A 16,185-nucleotide genomic window follows, 5' to 3' on the forward strand; every position below is an offset into this window, starting at 1 on the left:
TCACCACATTTTGGGCAACAATCTAAGTATTGATGCTCTTTATAAAATAATGCACGATCATTTTTGCATGCATGTATTAGTGTATAACCCAGTCCAAGTTCATGCATATACTTTTTTACCTCTGAATATGATTTTGAAAGTTTTTCACCATTCAGTAATACTTCTTTGATTAAGTTCAATATATATTTAAAGGACTTTTGACTCCAACCAAACATGATTTTACCATGGAAAAGCTTTATTAAGTACTCAAGCTTCGAGAACTTCTTACAATTTGGATACAATGGCTCTTTGGCATCACTCATGAGTTTTTCAAAATATCCATCATTTGTATTATCCGTACTGTCAGGAGAATTATCATGAGTGTTTTCATTGGGTATAAAATTATTCCCATGTTGGATAGCATATGTCCCTTCATATAAATCATCTAACATATCATTGATGCCAATTAATCCAGACAATTAATCCACATGTTGGTCTCTTATGTTAGTAGGTCTACATTCCCTATGCAAATTCTAAATACTATATTTTGGATCCATATCTCAATTCAACAAGTGTTCCAATGCTGCATCTGTAGACTGAAAGTAGTTGTTATGGTATCTCCGACAAGGTATTTTATTCTATTGGGATCATCAACTCTCTCTCATGCAAATCTTATAAAATTTCTAACACCTTGTCGGTATTCAGGTAAGATGATAAAGCGAACATTCATCCAACTCTTATCGATATTTTTTATCTATCCATGAAAAATGTTCATCATTAAAGTACGTATTATAAAAAAGATTTTAAAAATGCATGATCCTATCCATTTCAACTCATTACTAATGGGTGTGGCCCTATCCCTTTCAAAAAAGTAATAATTTTATTATTGTTATTACTCGATATTTTATCTTATTATTGTAGAAATTTCGACAGCATCTCCTCATGATTCTCCAAGTATACAATATAAATACGGTGCCTATGCACCCAATCCAATATATATTCAGGGAATAAAAGAGAGAGAACTATTGAATACCACATAACGAAATAAAACATCAACTATTAACAATAATAAGATTAAAACTTTTCTAAACTGTCCAAAATTGGGGCATCCAAGAGTCGTTCAATATATGAATGACTCTTGAATGAAAATCTAAGGTTCAATGCAATTTAATTACCATCTCTGAATATACATATAGGGATGGATTCCTAATTTATCAAAAATGGATAACTCTACATTGAAATTTTTCTACAAAAATTTCGATAGAGTTTCTTCTAAAAATTAGATATTTTTTATATTAAATTATAACAAACAAAAGCATGCAAAACAGCACACAAAATATTTAAATTATAATAAGCAAAAGTAATATACATTGTGCCAGTGGAACAATTAAATTAAATATTTTGAAAGATTATAATCAAATTATAAACTTAAACAGGGACTAAACAGTAACATAAAAAATTTTATGTAATAAATTTCACAATAGAGGCTAAACTGTAAATAATTGAGGATTGAGATCAAATATTATAATCTACAGGACCTAAAATATAAAAGTACCACGTAACCTAAAATCTGAACCCAAAACTGGCATCCTCCTTTCCAAAATCAGGTTTGACGGTCGGTGGGAGACCGACCGCCATCCTCCCTACGGCCATTTGGTTCGGCTGCCATCCCCGATCCGCCACCCATAGAAGAGGGCACACAGGCATGGAGGAGCCCGCTGCCTCTTTTTTTTTTGTTGGTTCTTGTTCGGAGAAAAGGGAAGATAAGGGGGGAAGCCGTGGATCGCCGCCTCTTGTCCGGATCACCGTTGCCTTTTGGATGGTGGCCGAAAAAAATTTGCAAGGGAGGAGGAGGGGGGAGGAGAATATGGTGGTGGGAAGGACCGTCAATCCCAGGTCAACGTCTTCCATCTATGGAGCCAAAAAAAAAAGAGAGAGAAGACTCTCTCATCCACCACCGCCCCCCCTCCCGGCATCCACCATCCATGATCGTGTTCCCCACGATTGCCCCCACTAGTTCAATCTATGTGGAAAAAGATCTTACCTTTGAAGCAGAGCAGAGCGGGGAGTCGGTGGCGGCGAGCGTGCGGTGTGGAGGTGGAGCAGAGCAAAGGAGTCAGCGATGGGGGCGGTGATGGCAGCGACGACGGCGGTGATGATTGACGGCAAGAGAGGGAGAGAGGGAGTGAGAGAGCTAAGGGAGAGGGAGAGAGAGAGAGAGAAATCGATCGGTGGGAGATGGGTTCGATGGGGAAAGGAGGAAGTAATAGGAGGGAAGGATTTGACGGGAGTGCATTCGACGGGAGAAAAAAATGGAGGGAAAGGATTTTGATGGGGAAAAGGGTTTTGATGATGCTGATATAGCATTGCTTTTTTTTTCAAACTATTTATCGATACAAAATTTGCATAGGTAAAGAGGATAATTATCTGTGCAAACGCTGTGCATCGGCAAATGACCTCTTTACCTATGCAACATTTGCGTAGGTAAATAATTTTTTTTTTATTTTTTTGTAAATGATTTGCCAACACTAAATTTGTGTAGATAAATGATCTCTTTACCTATGCAAATTTAGCATCGGCAAATATTAAACTATTTACCGATGCTAACATGCGTAAGTAAATATGACATTTACATATCTAAGTATAGAGCATCGGTACTTCGGCTCTTTACCTATGCAAAATATTTGATTTCTCCAACCCAACACAGTAGTTGGGGGATACAGAGACTATCTCAAGCAAGCTGAATGGGAGAGAGGTGGCACGTGGTGTAGAGCTAGGTCGAGCAAAGTAGAGAGAGAGCAACGATGGCAGCAGTGGGGATGCAAAGATTGTCTAAAGCGGACTAAATTTTTTTTCTTATTTTTTTAAATATGATATAATTTTAAAATTTAAAGTCTATCTTCATCATTCATTATCTAAATAATTATCGTTAGAATATCATCACAAAAGATCACCTCGATTTGATAGCCCTAACTATGTCGATCAATAAAATTTAATTTCGACGGTCACAAACGACTGCATAATGATCTAATAGACAGAGACCATCGATGGATACAAAAACTTACAATGATGATCTCGGTGATATTTGTAGTATACTATCAAAATTTTACTTCAATCAAACATCATTATCATGATCAATTTAGTACTAGATAATTTTGACTGTTAAATAAAAAATGAGTGATCAAAAGATCAAACATTGTCTAATTAAGATGAATTTTTAGATAAATAATCTTTGCTACTACTTTAATCATTTATATGGTGATAATCATAAAATTCAAATCGCACATATGAAATATTTATGTTAAGTAGATCTTATAAAAGTACAAGTATAATTATTAAGGATTTTAAGAATGAGTATCAAGAGACATATAGTCTTAGATCATTCATATATGTATGGTTTAAATTTTATGATCACCACCGTACAGATGATCAAAATAGTAGTAAAGATTATTATCTAAAAAATCATCTTAATTGGATACCGTTTAGCTTTTTGATCACTCATTTTTTATTTAAGTATCGAAATTATTTCATGCTAAATTAACCATGATTTTGATGTCTGATTAAAGCAAAATTTTGATAGTGAGCTACAAATATCATCGAGATCATTGTTGTAAGTTTTTAGATCCATCGATGATCTCTATCTATTAGATCTTCACATGATCATTTATGATCATCGAAATTAAATTTTATTGATCAACATAGCTAGGGCTACTGAATCGAGATGGTCTTTCGTGATGATATCCTAACGATAATTATTTAGATAATAAATACTAAAAATAAATTTTAAATTTTAAAATTATATCGATAAATTATTTAGACAATGATAAATTATTTGTAAAAAATAAAAAATTAATTTAAAAAAATATTTATCGATGCTAAATTAGTATAGACAATGAGGTTAATTACCTACGCAAGATGGAAGTGTAGATATTTTGGCTTATTGCCTATGCAAACTTAGCATCGATAATTTATCAAAATAAAAAAAATAATAAAAAAAACTATTTATTGACGCTAAATTTGCATAGGCAATAAGCCTAATTGCCTACGCTTCAATCTTGCTAGATAATTAACCTTATTGCCTATGCTAATTTAATATCGATAAATTATTTATAAAAATAAAAAATTTAATAAAAAAATAAATCATTTATCGATGCTAAATTTGCATAGATAATAAATCTAATTGCCTATGTTTCAATCTTGCATAGATAATTAACCTCATTATCTATGCTAATTTAATGTTGATAAATTATTTATGAAAATAAAAAAATTAATAAAAAAATAAACCATTTGCTGACACTAAATTTGCGTAAGTAATAAATCTAATAAAAAAACTATCTACCGATGCTAAATTAGCATAGGCAATGAATTAATTACCTACACAAGGTTGAAGTGTAAGCAATTAGACTTATTGCCTATGAAATTTTAGCATCAGTAAATGATTTATCAAAATTAAAAAATTAATAAAAAATTATTTGTCGATGTTAAATTTATGTAGGCAATAAGTCTGATTGTCTATATTTCAATCTTCCGTAAATAATTAGCCTCATTGCCTATGCTAATTTAGCATCGGTAAATTATTTACAAAAAAAATTAATAAAAAAATAAACTATTTGTCCATGCTAAGTTAGCGTAGGCAATGAGGCTAATTACCTACACAAAAAAGAAGCATAGGCAATTAGACTTATTGCCTACAAAAGTTTACCATCGACAAATGGTTTACTAAAATAAAAAAATTAATAAAAAAATATTTACTAATGCTAAATTTGCATAGGCAATAACCCTAATTGCCTACGCTTCATTCTTACAGAGATAATTAACCTCGTTACCTATGCTAATTTAACATCGACAAATTATGTACAAAAATAAAAATTTAATAAAAATGCAAACCATTTGTCGATGCTAAATTAGCGTAGGCAATGAGATTAAATTACCTACATAAGATGGAAGCCTAGGCAATTAAGCTTATTGCCTATGCAAATATTTAGCATCAGCAAATAATTTATCAAAATTAAAAAATTAATTAAAAAAATTATTTGCCGATGCTAAATTTGTGTAGGCAATAAGCTTATTTGCTTAGATTTTTATCTTACATAGGTAATTAACCACATTTTCTATACTAATTTAGCATCGGTAAATTATTTACGAAAATAAAAAATTAACAAAAAAAATATTTGAAGATATTAATTTAGCGTAGGCAATGAGGTCAGTTACCTACGTAAGTTAGAAGCGTAGGAAATTTGGCTTATTGCCTACGCAAATTTAACATCGACAAATAGTTTGTTAAAATTAAAAAATTAAGACCACTCATTATCGATGTTTTAGTTTAATTGCTGACATTAATTTTATATCGATAATTATATTTTACAATGGTTTTTGAAAGCGAAACTAATTATGCTTATTTTATCGATGTTTATTTTTTTACTTAGCTAATTATTCTTTTTATCTATGCAAAATTTTGTATAGATAAATATTGTATTGACAAAAACTCTATTTTTTGTTTATGTTTGACAGTTCATCTCTCGGGGGTTGACTTGCTGGGACGAACTAGCTTCTCCTACTGCAATCCCCACCAAAGTTTGAAATATTATATACAGAGTCTGTTATGAGTCTGTACAGAACTCCCTCATTAATAAAATCGGATGGTTAAACTCAACCTCCCGACACTTACCTAAAAAAAAACCATATATATATATATATATATATATATATATATATATATATATATATATATATATATATATATATATATATATATTGTTAGGATTTGATGTCTCAAGATTCAATCCACATTGAGCCCACAGCGAGGTTCGCGGCGAAAAATGAAGTCCAACGAGACCAAGATCACCCGAAACGGAGCTCGGATGGAGGAGATACGAGCTTTTGAAGTCGGCACGAGACTCGAGACAGCGGAGGACCGCCGACGGCCGGCGGCGGGCAGCAGCGGCGCGGCCGCAGGCGGTCGCGCATGGGACGTGCGGCCCAGCCGGGCGCGTGGCCCAGCCCCGCGCGAGCCCACGCGCAGGCGCGGCCCAGGCCCGCGCGCGTGGGCCGGCCCAGGCCCAGGCCTAGGCGACCTGCCTAGCCCTGTTCTCCGGTCCATCGTGGATCGGGCGGTCCATGGCTGGGCCTGTGGACCGCGTGGGCATTTCCCATGCATTTTTTACGGTCCACGATACTATTCTGTGGACCGGAGCACGATTGGAGGGCCCAGGTGACTCCCGATCTTGATCCGACGGTCTGGGACGTGATTTGAGTTGATTAAGGACTTCTAAACCTAATCTAAACCATGTTTGAGCCCTTTAAAAGCCCTGTGAGGCAACAGAGAAGGCGTGGGGTTTGGTTTTGCACTGTGGACGCCGCACGAAACTGAGGAAGAAGCGCGCGTTGCTGTGAGAGAAGGGGTAGGGCTCTTGGATAGCGGTCTCCAGGCACTTCAGGGGTTCAGGGGGTCTTCCAAAAGAGAGAGAGCTTTTATGAGGGAAACTTCTAGTGAGAGAGAATTGAGTGTACAAGGATTGAGGGTGAGGTCTCCTCTTGTAAAATTTCTTTTTCATAGTAAAGTTTGAATGCCCCGTGGAGGCGAGCCCTTTTGTGGCTGATCCACGTATTTTGATTATTTTTTCTTTTTATTTTGTTTCTTCTTTCTTCCTGCTGCATCGCGTGGTACTGAAAGGATCTTGGGAGGTGGTGTCCTGATCAGACATCCACCCAACAAGTGGTATCAGAGCAAGACGGTACAAGGACGCAGATTGCAGCGGTGGTGAGCAAGACTGAAGATAGAGAAGACAAGAACAATCAAGATGGAGATCAACAAGTTCGATGGTAAGAGCAATTTCTCCTTGTGGCAGGCAAGGGTGAAGGACGTGCTCATCCAACATGGGTTGATCGATGCTCTCTTGTGCGATGAGAAGCCGACCACCATGGAGGTGCGGGATTGGAAACAGCTACAGATGCAGGCGGTGAGTACCATCCGTATGTACCTGACGGATGAGGTGGTGATCTATGTGCTGAGCGAGACTTCCCCGATGGTGTTGTGGTCGAAGTTCGAGGAGTTGTACATAGCAAAATCTCTTACCAACACACTTTTCCTCTGGAGGCAGTTTTACCAACTGCGGATGACTGAGGGACAGAGCGTGCAGGAGCATTTGAGCCACTTCCAGAAGATCCTCACCGACCTCCTCAGCATTGGCGAAAATGTTGAGGAGAAGACCAGGGTGCTGATTTTGCTGACGTCGCTTCCCCCTTCGTACGAGTCTTTGGTGACTGCTCTTCTAGTGGGGAAGAGCACTATCAAGATGGACGAGGTCACCATGGCGATACTCCAGAATGAGGTTCTCAGGAGGGAGAATCCAGCTTCGAGCTCAAGTGACGGTAGCTCAGCTTTGGTGGCTTCTGGAGGAGCAGGAGGCGGTAGATGGAGCGACAGGAGATCACAACGAGGGCGGTCCAAGTCTAGGAGGGACTTGACCAAAATCAGGTGTTACCGGTGTGAGGAGTTGAGGCATCTAGCCAGAGATTGCTCTCAACTTAAAAATCAGACGGTGGCTGCTGTAGCGACGGCCAGCAGTGATTCAGATGGAGATGTCCTGGAGATATCTGACGAGGTATCTACTTCTTTCCAGCAGTAGATATTAGATTTTGCATTGTCCTATCATGTATGTTGCAGAGAGGAGCAGTTTGACTCCCTTGAGAACAGTGAGGGCACTGTATATCTGTCGGATGGATCGAGCTGTGCGATCAGAGGCATTGGGACGGTCAGCTGGAGGACACATGACGGTGCAGTGAGGAGATTGGGGGAGATCCGATACATATCCGATTTCAGACAGAATCTTATCTCACTTAGCAGACTGGATTCGAGAGGCTACAGGACGGTAGCTGGTGGAGGAATCCTGAGGGTGCTACGCAGCAATAGGATTTTGCTGGAGGGGAAGAAGGAGAGCAGAGGACATTATTACCTGGCGGGGAGCCCAGTGCGAGGTGGAGCTTCGGGAGTCAGGTGGAGCCCAGAGCGAGATGGAGCTCTGGGAGGCGGATCGGGTATGAGACAGGAGACTCGGAAGGATGAGAGGTGACGTCGTAAGGTGAGATTCCTATTGCCGCAGGATGATGCCCCGAGCAGGTCTCAGGTCAGGAGGAGCACAGCATACGACAGAGATGGGATCGAGCAGCCTGGCTTGACTCCCATGTTTGTCCATCCATGATCAGCAGGCGATTGTCCCAGGACATGGGGGCGAGGAGATCCAGAAGCTCTTGGAGTTTGGAGGAGGCCGAATATCGAGTCGAGATGGAGATTATGAGGATTTGACATCTCAAGATTCAACCCACATTGAGCCCACAGTGAGGTTCGCGGTGAAAAATGGAGTCCAACGAGACCAAGATCACCTGAAACGGAGCTCGGATGGAGGAGATATGAGCTTTTAAAGTCGGCACGAGACAAGAAGCGGTGGAGGACCGCCGGCGACCGGCGGCGGGTAGCAGCGACGCGGCTGCAGGCAGCGGTGCACGGGACGCATGATCCAGGCGGGCGGACGGCCCAGCCGGGCGCACAGCCCAGCCCCGCGCGGGCTCGCACGCAGGTGTGGCCCAGGCCTGCGCACGCGGGCCGGCCCAGGCCCAAGCGGCCTGCCTGGCCCTGTTCTCCGGTCCATCGTGGATCGGGCGGTCCACGGGTGGGCCTGTGGATCGCGTGGGCATTTTCCATGCGTTTCTCATAGTTCACGGTACTATTCCGTAGACCAGAGTGCGATCGGAGGGCCTAAGTGACTCCCGATCTTGATCTGACGGTTTGGAACGTGATTTGGGTTGATTAAGGACTTCTAAACCTAATCTAAACCATGTTTAAGCCCTTTAAAAGCCCTGTGAGGCAACAGAGAAGGCGTGGGGTTTGGTTTTGCACTGTGGATGCCGCACGGAACCGAGGAAGAAGCACGCGTTGCTGTGAGAGAAGGAGCAGGGCTTTTGGACAGCGGTCGCCAGGCACTTCAGGGGTTCAGGGGGTCTTCCAAGAGAGAGAGAGCTTTTGTGAGGGAAACTTCTAGTGAGAGAGAATTGGGTGTACAATGATTGAGGGTAAGATCTCCTCTTGTAAAATTTTCTTTTCATAGTGAAGTTTGCATGCCCGTGGAGGCGAGCCCTTTTGTGGCTGATCCACGTATTTTGATTGTTTTTTCTTTTTGTTTTGTTTCTTCTTTCTTCTTGCTGCATCGCGTGGTACTGAAAGGATTTTGGAAGATGGTGTCCTGACCAGACATCCATCCAACATATATATATATATATATATATATATATATATATATATATATATATATATATATATATATATATAAAGAATCATGCGATTAAGAAATATTTGAAAGTGGTTTGAAATCCCCCGCAACCATGAAGAGCTAGCAAGACACAGGTCTACGTACTTCTTTGACCAAGTAGAACAGTGAGATTTCGTTAGCCATGAATGCCACCTATCTCGCCTCCAAATGCATTAGATGCATGCTAAATGCATTAATTTAGGATGTGTGTATATGTTGAACTCAGTTTTGCGCAATCTCGGGACAGCATTGAGTCATTGACGATATCTGTATGCAGTAAAAACTGTGAAAATTTTAATATTCTACTTAAGCAATGAAACGAATAAATTTTGAAGTAATCCACTATCGACTTGTCAAGGCACATCTGAGGCACACCTACATGGCTACATGTGTCACTCTCCATGATCTAACTTGATACTATAAGTTGCTGCTAATAGATTTTGAATTATTTATCGAATTCAACCGGCAAACCCTAATAAGAAGGCGCACAATTTATGTAGTGAGAATTCTTTAAACATGGTATCTTTGTTCACATAAGAAAATAAATGCATTTCAAAAAAAATAATGAAAAATGAAATACATTTGCAAGTTTAATAGATCATATAAGAGTATATATTTACATTTTCATACATTTATATAAGATGACACTTTTTAGACATGCATAAATTTCTCAAAATGCACCCTTAATCCCATGAAAATGATCTAGATAATTGGACACAATTAGATTTCTTTTATTTATTTATTTTTCAGGACTATAATAAATAGGGCAATATCATAATTTTTGTTTATGAACAAAGTCTCCGTAGAATTATTATTTTCATATATGTGATTACTCTATTTAACTCTATTACCTACTAAGAATTTTGAGGAAACCGGAAACATTACCAGCATAAAGACTTTAAATGCCAAATTTAGTGAACATTCCTATAATATTAGATATTAAAATTTTAGTGCAATGCTCTCCTCATTAGCAATATTTCTAGCTAGTGTTGTTTCATGAGATTATCAACCAAGTATATATCACCTAAATATAATATATATATAATACTTAATTTTCCACGTCAGTTTTATTTTTTAATATTAATGATATTGGGATAGATCCTCATCGCTTAGCCGACTACCTTTCTTTCTCTGAGGATCTCGTCATAAGGCCGACCTCATCGAAAAGTTGATCTTATCAGAAAGTCGAGATCATCAGAAGGCTGATCTCATCAAGAAATCGAACTCATCAAAAGACCGACCTCATCATAAGGCCGACCTCATCAGAAGTCCGATCTCAACGTCACTTGGATACATGACAGCAGATTATTGTTATCTGAATCAAATGTTACATCGGTCAACGACCGACCTACCTCTCTAGTTATATCAACCTATAACCAACCCTTTTCTCCAGTGTTATCTACTAATCAACTATCCAAAACTGCTAGTAAGCAGAATACTTACCTCGGTTTACTTCCGATCTCCTTCATCTCACCTTGATTTGTAGCCGATCTGAATCGACGATGGTTGTTCGACATGAGCATTAACTATATGCGAACATGGAGCACAATAGTCATCCACGAGCGGCTCATTACTTGGCTTTAATGTCAGTTAATGAGGCAACTTTCTACTAAATGTCATAACTTTCATGTTTCGAGTATTTAGGGATGGAGGTTGCATAGTAACGACTTTTCTATTCCTATAAATATCGATAAATAATGGAGGATTAGGTACACACGAAATCAAGCTAGACTATACTGCTATTTTGAGCTCTCATTTTGGCTCTTTGGCTATGCTCTTTTCTCCGATTAACTTAAGCATCAAAGGATCTTCCATCGGACAACTTCTGGTAAGTAGACTTTTTTTTCAAGTTTCTTGCCGTTCATCACTCGGGAGTACAACTTGGTAGCTCCCAGCTAACCTCCTCACTGGAGACAGGCGGCAACAAATAGCACCCATGCTAAAAACACATATCAAATGCCAGTCCCCTATAGAACATCATTAGGTGCATAGTTCATCATAAACATAGCCGATTTCCTAATATCAGGGATTAGCATTCTTTTAATTTATTTTAGTTTTCCTTTCATTATATATTGGTGGTTTTTATCCGATATCCTTGAGAGTGAAGTTTTTTTTTAATTCTTTTTTCAGTAAAAAGTGCTTGAACCTTTTTTATCTTTTGATTTAATCTTCATGCATGTCCCTAATTCTATTTGCATGTTTTCTCTTTATTATATATTTATGTGTATAATAAGGGAGTCCAAACCAAGCCCCACCTTCTGAAAAGATGAAAAGAACAAAGAAAGATATAAGACAGGTGTTGGTTTACTTTAGAGGTGTAAATGAATTGGATTGGATTAGATTATACCTAAATCCAACTTCAATCCAAAATATTTTGAACTTGAAAATTTGGCTCCAAAACTGAACCAAATACTCTACTAATCCAATCCAATCCAGTCCAAAAAGTTTCGATTAGATTGGACTGGATTTTTGGACTTTTATATACATTAGACTGTAATTTGGATCATAATTCAAAAAAAAAGTTATATGAATTCAAAACATATATTATTTATAGGTACTCTACAATATCGCCCTACATCTAACAACCAATATTATAATAGCGATAGATAAGAAATAAAAAATATAAATTTTAATATCAAGTATCTCAACAAGTCACGTTATAATAGTATCATGTCAAAAACATAACGTTCTAAATTTTAAAAAAAAACTACATTGTCAAATATAATAAGTCCTATAACATTTAAAAGAAACCAAATTTGAAACACACACGCATATATGTGTGTGTAAAATCCAAACTAGAAAAATGGATTGGATTTGATTTGGATCCATAGTTTGAATTTTGGATTGTTATAAAATTCAAATCTAAAATCTAAAATTTTTAAAAATTGACTCTAAATTCAAAATTAAAATCTAAAATTTCGATCCAACTCTTTAGTTCGATTTCGATCGATTTGAATTTTAGATTTTTTTCACCCCACTTATACCCCTAGTTTACTTCACCATAAATGAAGCAAAAGAAAACAAAATTAAAGCATTGATGAGGTCCCTAAGCAAGTTTGGTTACATAAAGCATCTCTCATGAATCTCATGTCCGTCCGTAAAAGGAAATAAATATAGTACATTACTTTTAATTTATGATGCGGTGTAATCATGCCCATTCAGTTAAGATGGGTTAGCTGAAGTAACTCATTGTGCAGATAAATCACCAGATTTGATATTTGATATGAATCATTATCAATATAGATATTCAAAAAAATCAATTGACTTAAAATGGATCATCATCATTATAAATATTTAAAAAAAATTATTAAATTCGATATGAATTACTTAATTTGATCACTATAAATATTTAAGAGAATCCTCTAACTCGATGCGGACTATTTTAATCACTATGAATAGAACTGAACAAGATGCAAAAGTAAAATCTATTATACTAGGATGTCGAATCACATGTCAAATTTCAGAAGATTATAATTTGGTTATATGATATCCGTTTGAAGTGATTATTTTTTTTTAAATTTAGATATTTTTTTGAGATTTACAACTTTGAGCCAATCTCTAAGGGGGCCAAATCGGACTAAATTTTCATTATTTGGATTTCAAAATAGATAGATCAAATTGAAATGTTTATTTTCAAAAGAGATTTTGATGGAAAGTTATCTTGTAATCTATAAAGAATTGGATAAAGTGAAGAAGAAAAAATTATTGGAGAAATCGAGACCTATCTTTTTAAAAATTTTATTTTTTATAAATTTTTATATTAATTAATTTTTTTAAAAATTTAATTTTATTTAAATTAGAAAGAAAAATTTGATCCGAACTGTTCAAGAGAAGATGCTCTTATAAGAATTAGAGAATTTTTTTAGAAATTAGAAAGAAAAATTCCACTCAAATTATATAAAAAAATATTTTATTATTATAAATAAAAATTATATACCTCAATTTTTTTGAATGAATCAATGAAAAAAATTAAATTTTATTTTTATAATTTTTTTTTTATGAGATCTAAATTGAGTGGGTTGAAAAAAAAAAAATTCAGATCAATTGAATCATCCATCCCCCAGGTTGCAAGCATGGGGACCGTCGAAGAGAAAATAAACAGATGCAGGGTTTAATAGTCACGTCGTTTTGTTAGTACTGTACAAACAATCTATACAAGCGACGAGACGTACGCAAAGCGCGTGCAAACGGGGATACAAGCTATTAATGTAGCAATAAAATGTAACTCATAAGTTTAGGTCCCACTTCTCGTCTCATGTCGGCAGGCTCCATCTCTTTTTTTTTTTGGTTGGTGCACAAAGGCTCCATCTGTTTCAGCGTCAACATTATTGCAAGTCTGTAACTCTCGAATGGTGGAATTTGCCTGCCACTCTGGCCAAGTCCAGCTCACGCCTCACATGTCCTGGGTCAAGTCCAACGCTGATGCTGGACCAGATGGGTCTCCTTCATGGCGTAACAACAAGAGATAAGCCAAGCACAGCTCTCGAGATGGCGAGCCCAGTGCAGAGTCCACCATGTGCTCGTCCCATTGCCCCTGCATGGCCCGGTTCAAGCGTGCCATGAATCCGTGCCTCCGCTCCTCACAGTACTGCAAGAACCGCGCGACGTCGATGTAGCTGCCGTCATCCCAACATGACGCATTGGTTGTGATGGAGAGATCATTGTGTTTCAAATGCTGCCTTAGACGGGCCGCCATGGTAAGGTAGTCGGCCATGGAATCCAGGAGCGATCGAGGGGCCCCGCCCTGCCCGTTCCAGAGCCACACTTGGGCCATGCCCCGTTGCACCGCCGAGGCCACCGAGATGTGTACATTGGCCTCCGCCATGACACTGGGGCTTACAAGAATAACGAAGTCACCGGGGTGGCGACCGGGTCTCACCATGACGGATTCGGTGAAGTTTTGGACGGCCAACTGAAGGGTGACGCAGCTGACGGGCTTCCTGGGGTACAGCTCGCTGGGGTAGAGCACGCGCTCGATGAAGTCACTGGAGTTGAGGATGAGCCGAGCGGCCCGGCCGTTGGAGACGAACATGAGGTTGAAACGCCGGCCGGCAGCGGTGTGGCTGTCGGCGCTGAGGATGGTGATCTCGAAGCCTTTGGCTGCTTCGTAGTTTGCCCACATGGAGACGGCAGCGAGGCTGACAAAGGCCACAAGACGGATGAGGAGGGCGAGGGTGGAGGGTGAAGCGGCTGAGTTGTTAGTAGTGGAGTTGGTGACCGTGGGGGAAGGTTGGTTGGTGGGGGTATGGATGGCCATTGGGAGGAGGGCCTGATCATCCATTTGGAGAAAGAAAAGAACTTGGACGACTCCTAGTTGCAAGTGGGCTAGTATTTTACATAGACAGGATATATAGAAAGTGCAACCTAATCATCCCAATTAATTGCCATCATTCACTTTCCCTTCTTACCAAATGCTGCCACCATTTTTTTAATTTTTTCTTCTATTTTCTTTGAAGAAGTAGGTAGCTTAATCTGGGGCTTATCCTTTCACACCTGTGGCTGGCAATGAACTTTGAGATGGTTGCGGCTGTATCTGTCGTCACATTGTGAGAGAAAGAGAAAGTAAGCTAGCTTGTTACGTATCTTAGGACAAGGCAACAGTGAATGTGTAATAGATTGTGTAATGGATGGAAGAAGCCTGTTAGAGAAACGAATTAATTTCGAGTGAGGCCCATCCGACCGGTAAGCGAGCAGTGTCTCGTCCGCCTCTGGACGGACGGGAGGTCGACCCCGATAAAGAGTCCTTGTCCGAACCTAAAACTGGGGATGAGCTCGCGACATTGGGCCCTACAAAAGTAAAGAAATCTTCTGACGGTGAGAAGAGCCAGAAGCCACCCCGGACCTGAGTAATTTTTGATGGGGAGTCAAGCGGATGTTGGCAGGACAATCAGAACATCCAATGGGCGGTAGGAGGACGTACATCCTGCTTTGCAATGCATGTGATTTGGGGGGCCCACGTACGACACCTTGTTGGATAATCGAATAGTTCAGTTGGTGTCACATCTGCTTTATATAACTGTTTTTTCTTTTTTTTGGTAATAGCTTTATATAACTGTTTTTTCTTTTTTGTGGTAATAGCTTTATATAACTGTTTTTTGGGTATTGATCAAGCTAAAAGGACAGTGCCAAAGATTGTGCATGCATGCGGCATGTGTGTGAGTTTGTGTGGATTCATGCGTTCGCAAAGAAAATCTAAACAAATGTTAGCTTAGTTAGCGGGTGATCTAATATTCCATAATAAATTTTTTCTTTTAGTTGTGAATTATATTTGAAAGTTGTCTTTTGAGGAAAAAAATCAAACATCGGAAGATTTTATGATCTTCTAATTGTATTTTTATGATATCTGAGTTCCACTGATATCAATATATAATTATATAAGCTCTTGAACCCATATCCGCTAGCGCTTAAAGGCATGCAGGGCTGGCCCTGGGGCAGGTCGAATTGGGCGACCGCCCCAGGCCCAGGCCCAGGCCCAAGTCCTGTATTGATATTCCAATGGGATGCAAGAATGATTTTTTATAATATTATAATAAAAAAATAATTACATAGGTTAATGATGGATTTTATATGCGACTTAACGAATATATCTATAAAAAATTATTGCACGTAAATTAATTTTTTTAATTGTAATTAATGTTTAAAATATGTTAATTTTTAATAAAGAAAGTCTCATTTTTTTATTTAGCCCCAGGTCTAAAAAATATCAGGACCGGCCCTGAAGGCATGCCATGCATGGCTTCCAATACATTCCATTATTTTTGGAGTTCTTTTCGTTGAAAAATTATTAGTTGGATTAGGTCTACTAGCTTAGCACCGGACTAATCCAACCAAAAACCAGCATAGAAAAATATGGATAGCAGAGAGTGGAAGGACAGCCTCTTTGTCTTTGTATTGGTGGCAA

General features: G+C 38.5%; 1 protein-coding gene across 1 annotated transcript; it reads right to left on the reverse strand.

Annotated features, from left to right (window-relative positions):
* Positions 1 to 13,677: 13,677 nt before the first annotated feature.
* On the reverse strand, positions 13,678 to 14,565 carry LOC105032227 (uncharacterized). The gene has a single exon (XM_010906611.3). It carries the CDS (start codon positions 14,563 to 14,565, stop codon positions 13,678 to 13,680), a length of 888 nt encoding a protein of 295 aa, XP_010904913.1.
* Positions 14,566 to 16,185: the final 1,620 nt, after the last annotated feature.

This window comes from Elaeis guineensis, chromosome 7, assembly GCF_000442705.2.
Source record: "Elaeis guineensis isolate ETL-2024a chromosome 7, EG11, whole genome shotgun sequence".
Classification (NCBI taxonomy): Eukaryota; Viridiplantae; Streptophyta; class Magnoliopsida; order Arecales; family Arecaceae; genus Elaeis; species Elaeis guineensis.

Excerpts from the sequence above, each read along its gene's own strand:
- LOC105032227 (XM_010906611.3), bottom strand. The coding sequence starts at position 14,565 with ATGGATGATCAGGCCCTCCTCCCAATGGCCATCCATACCCCCACCAAC.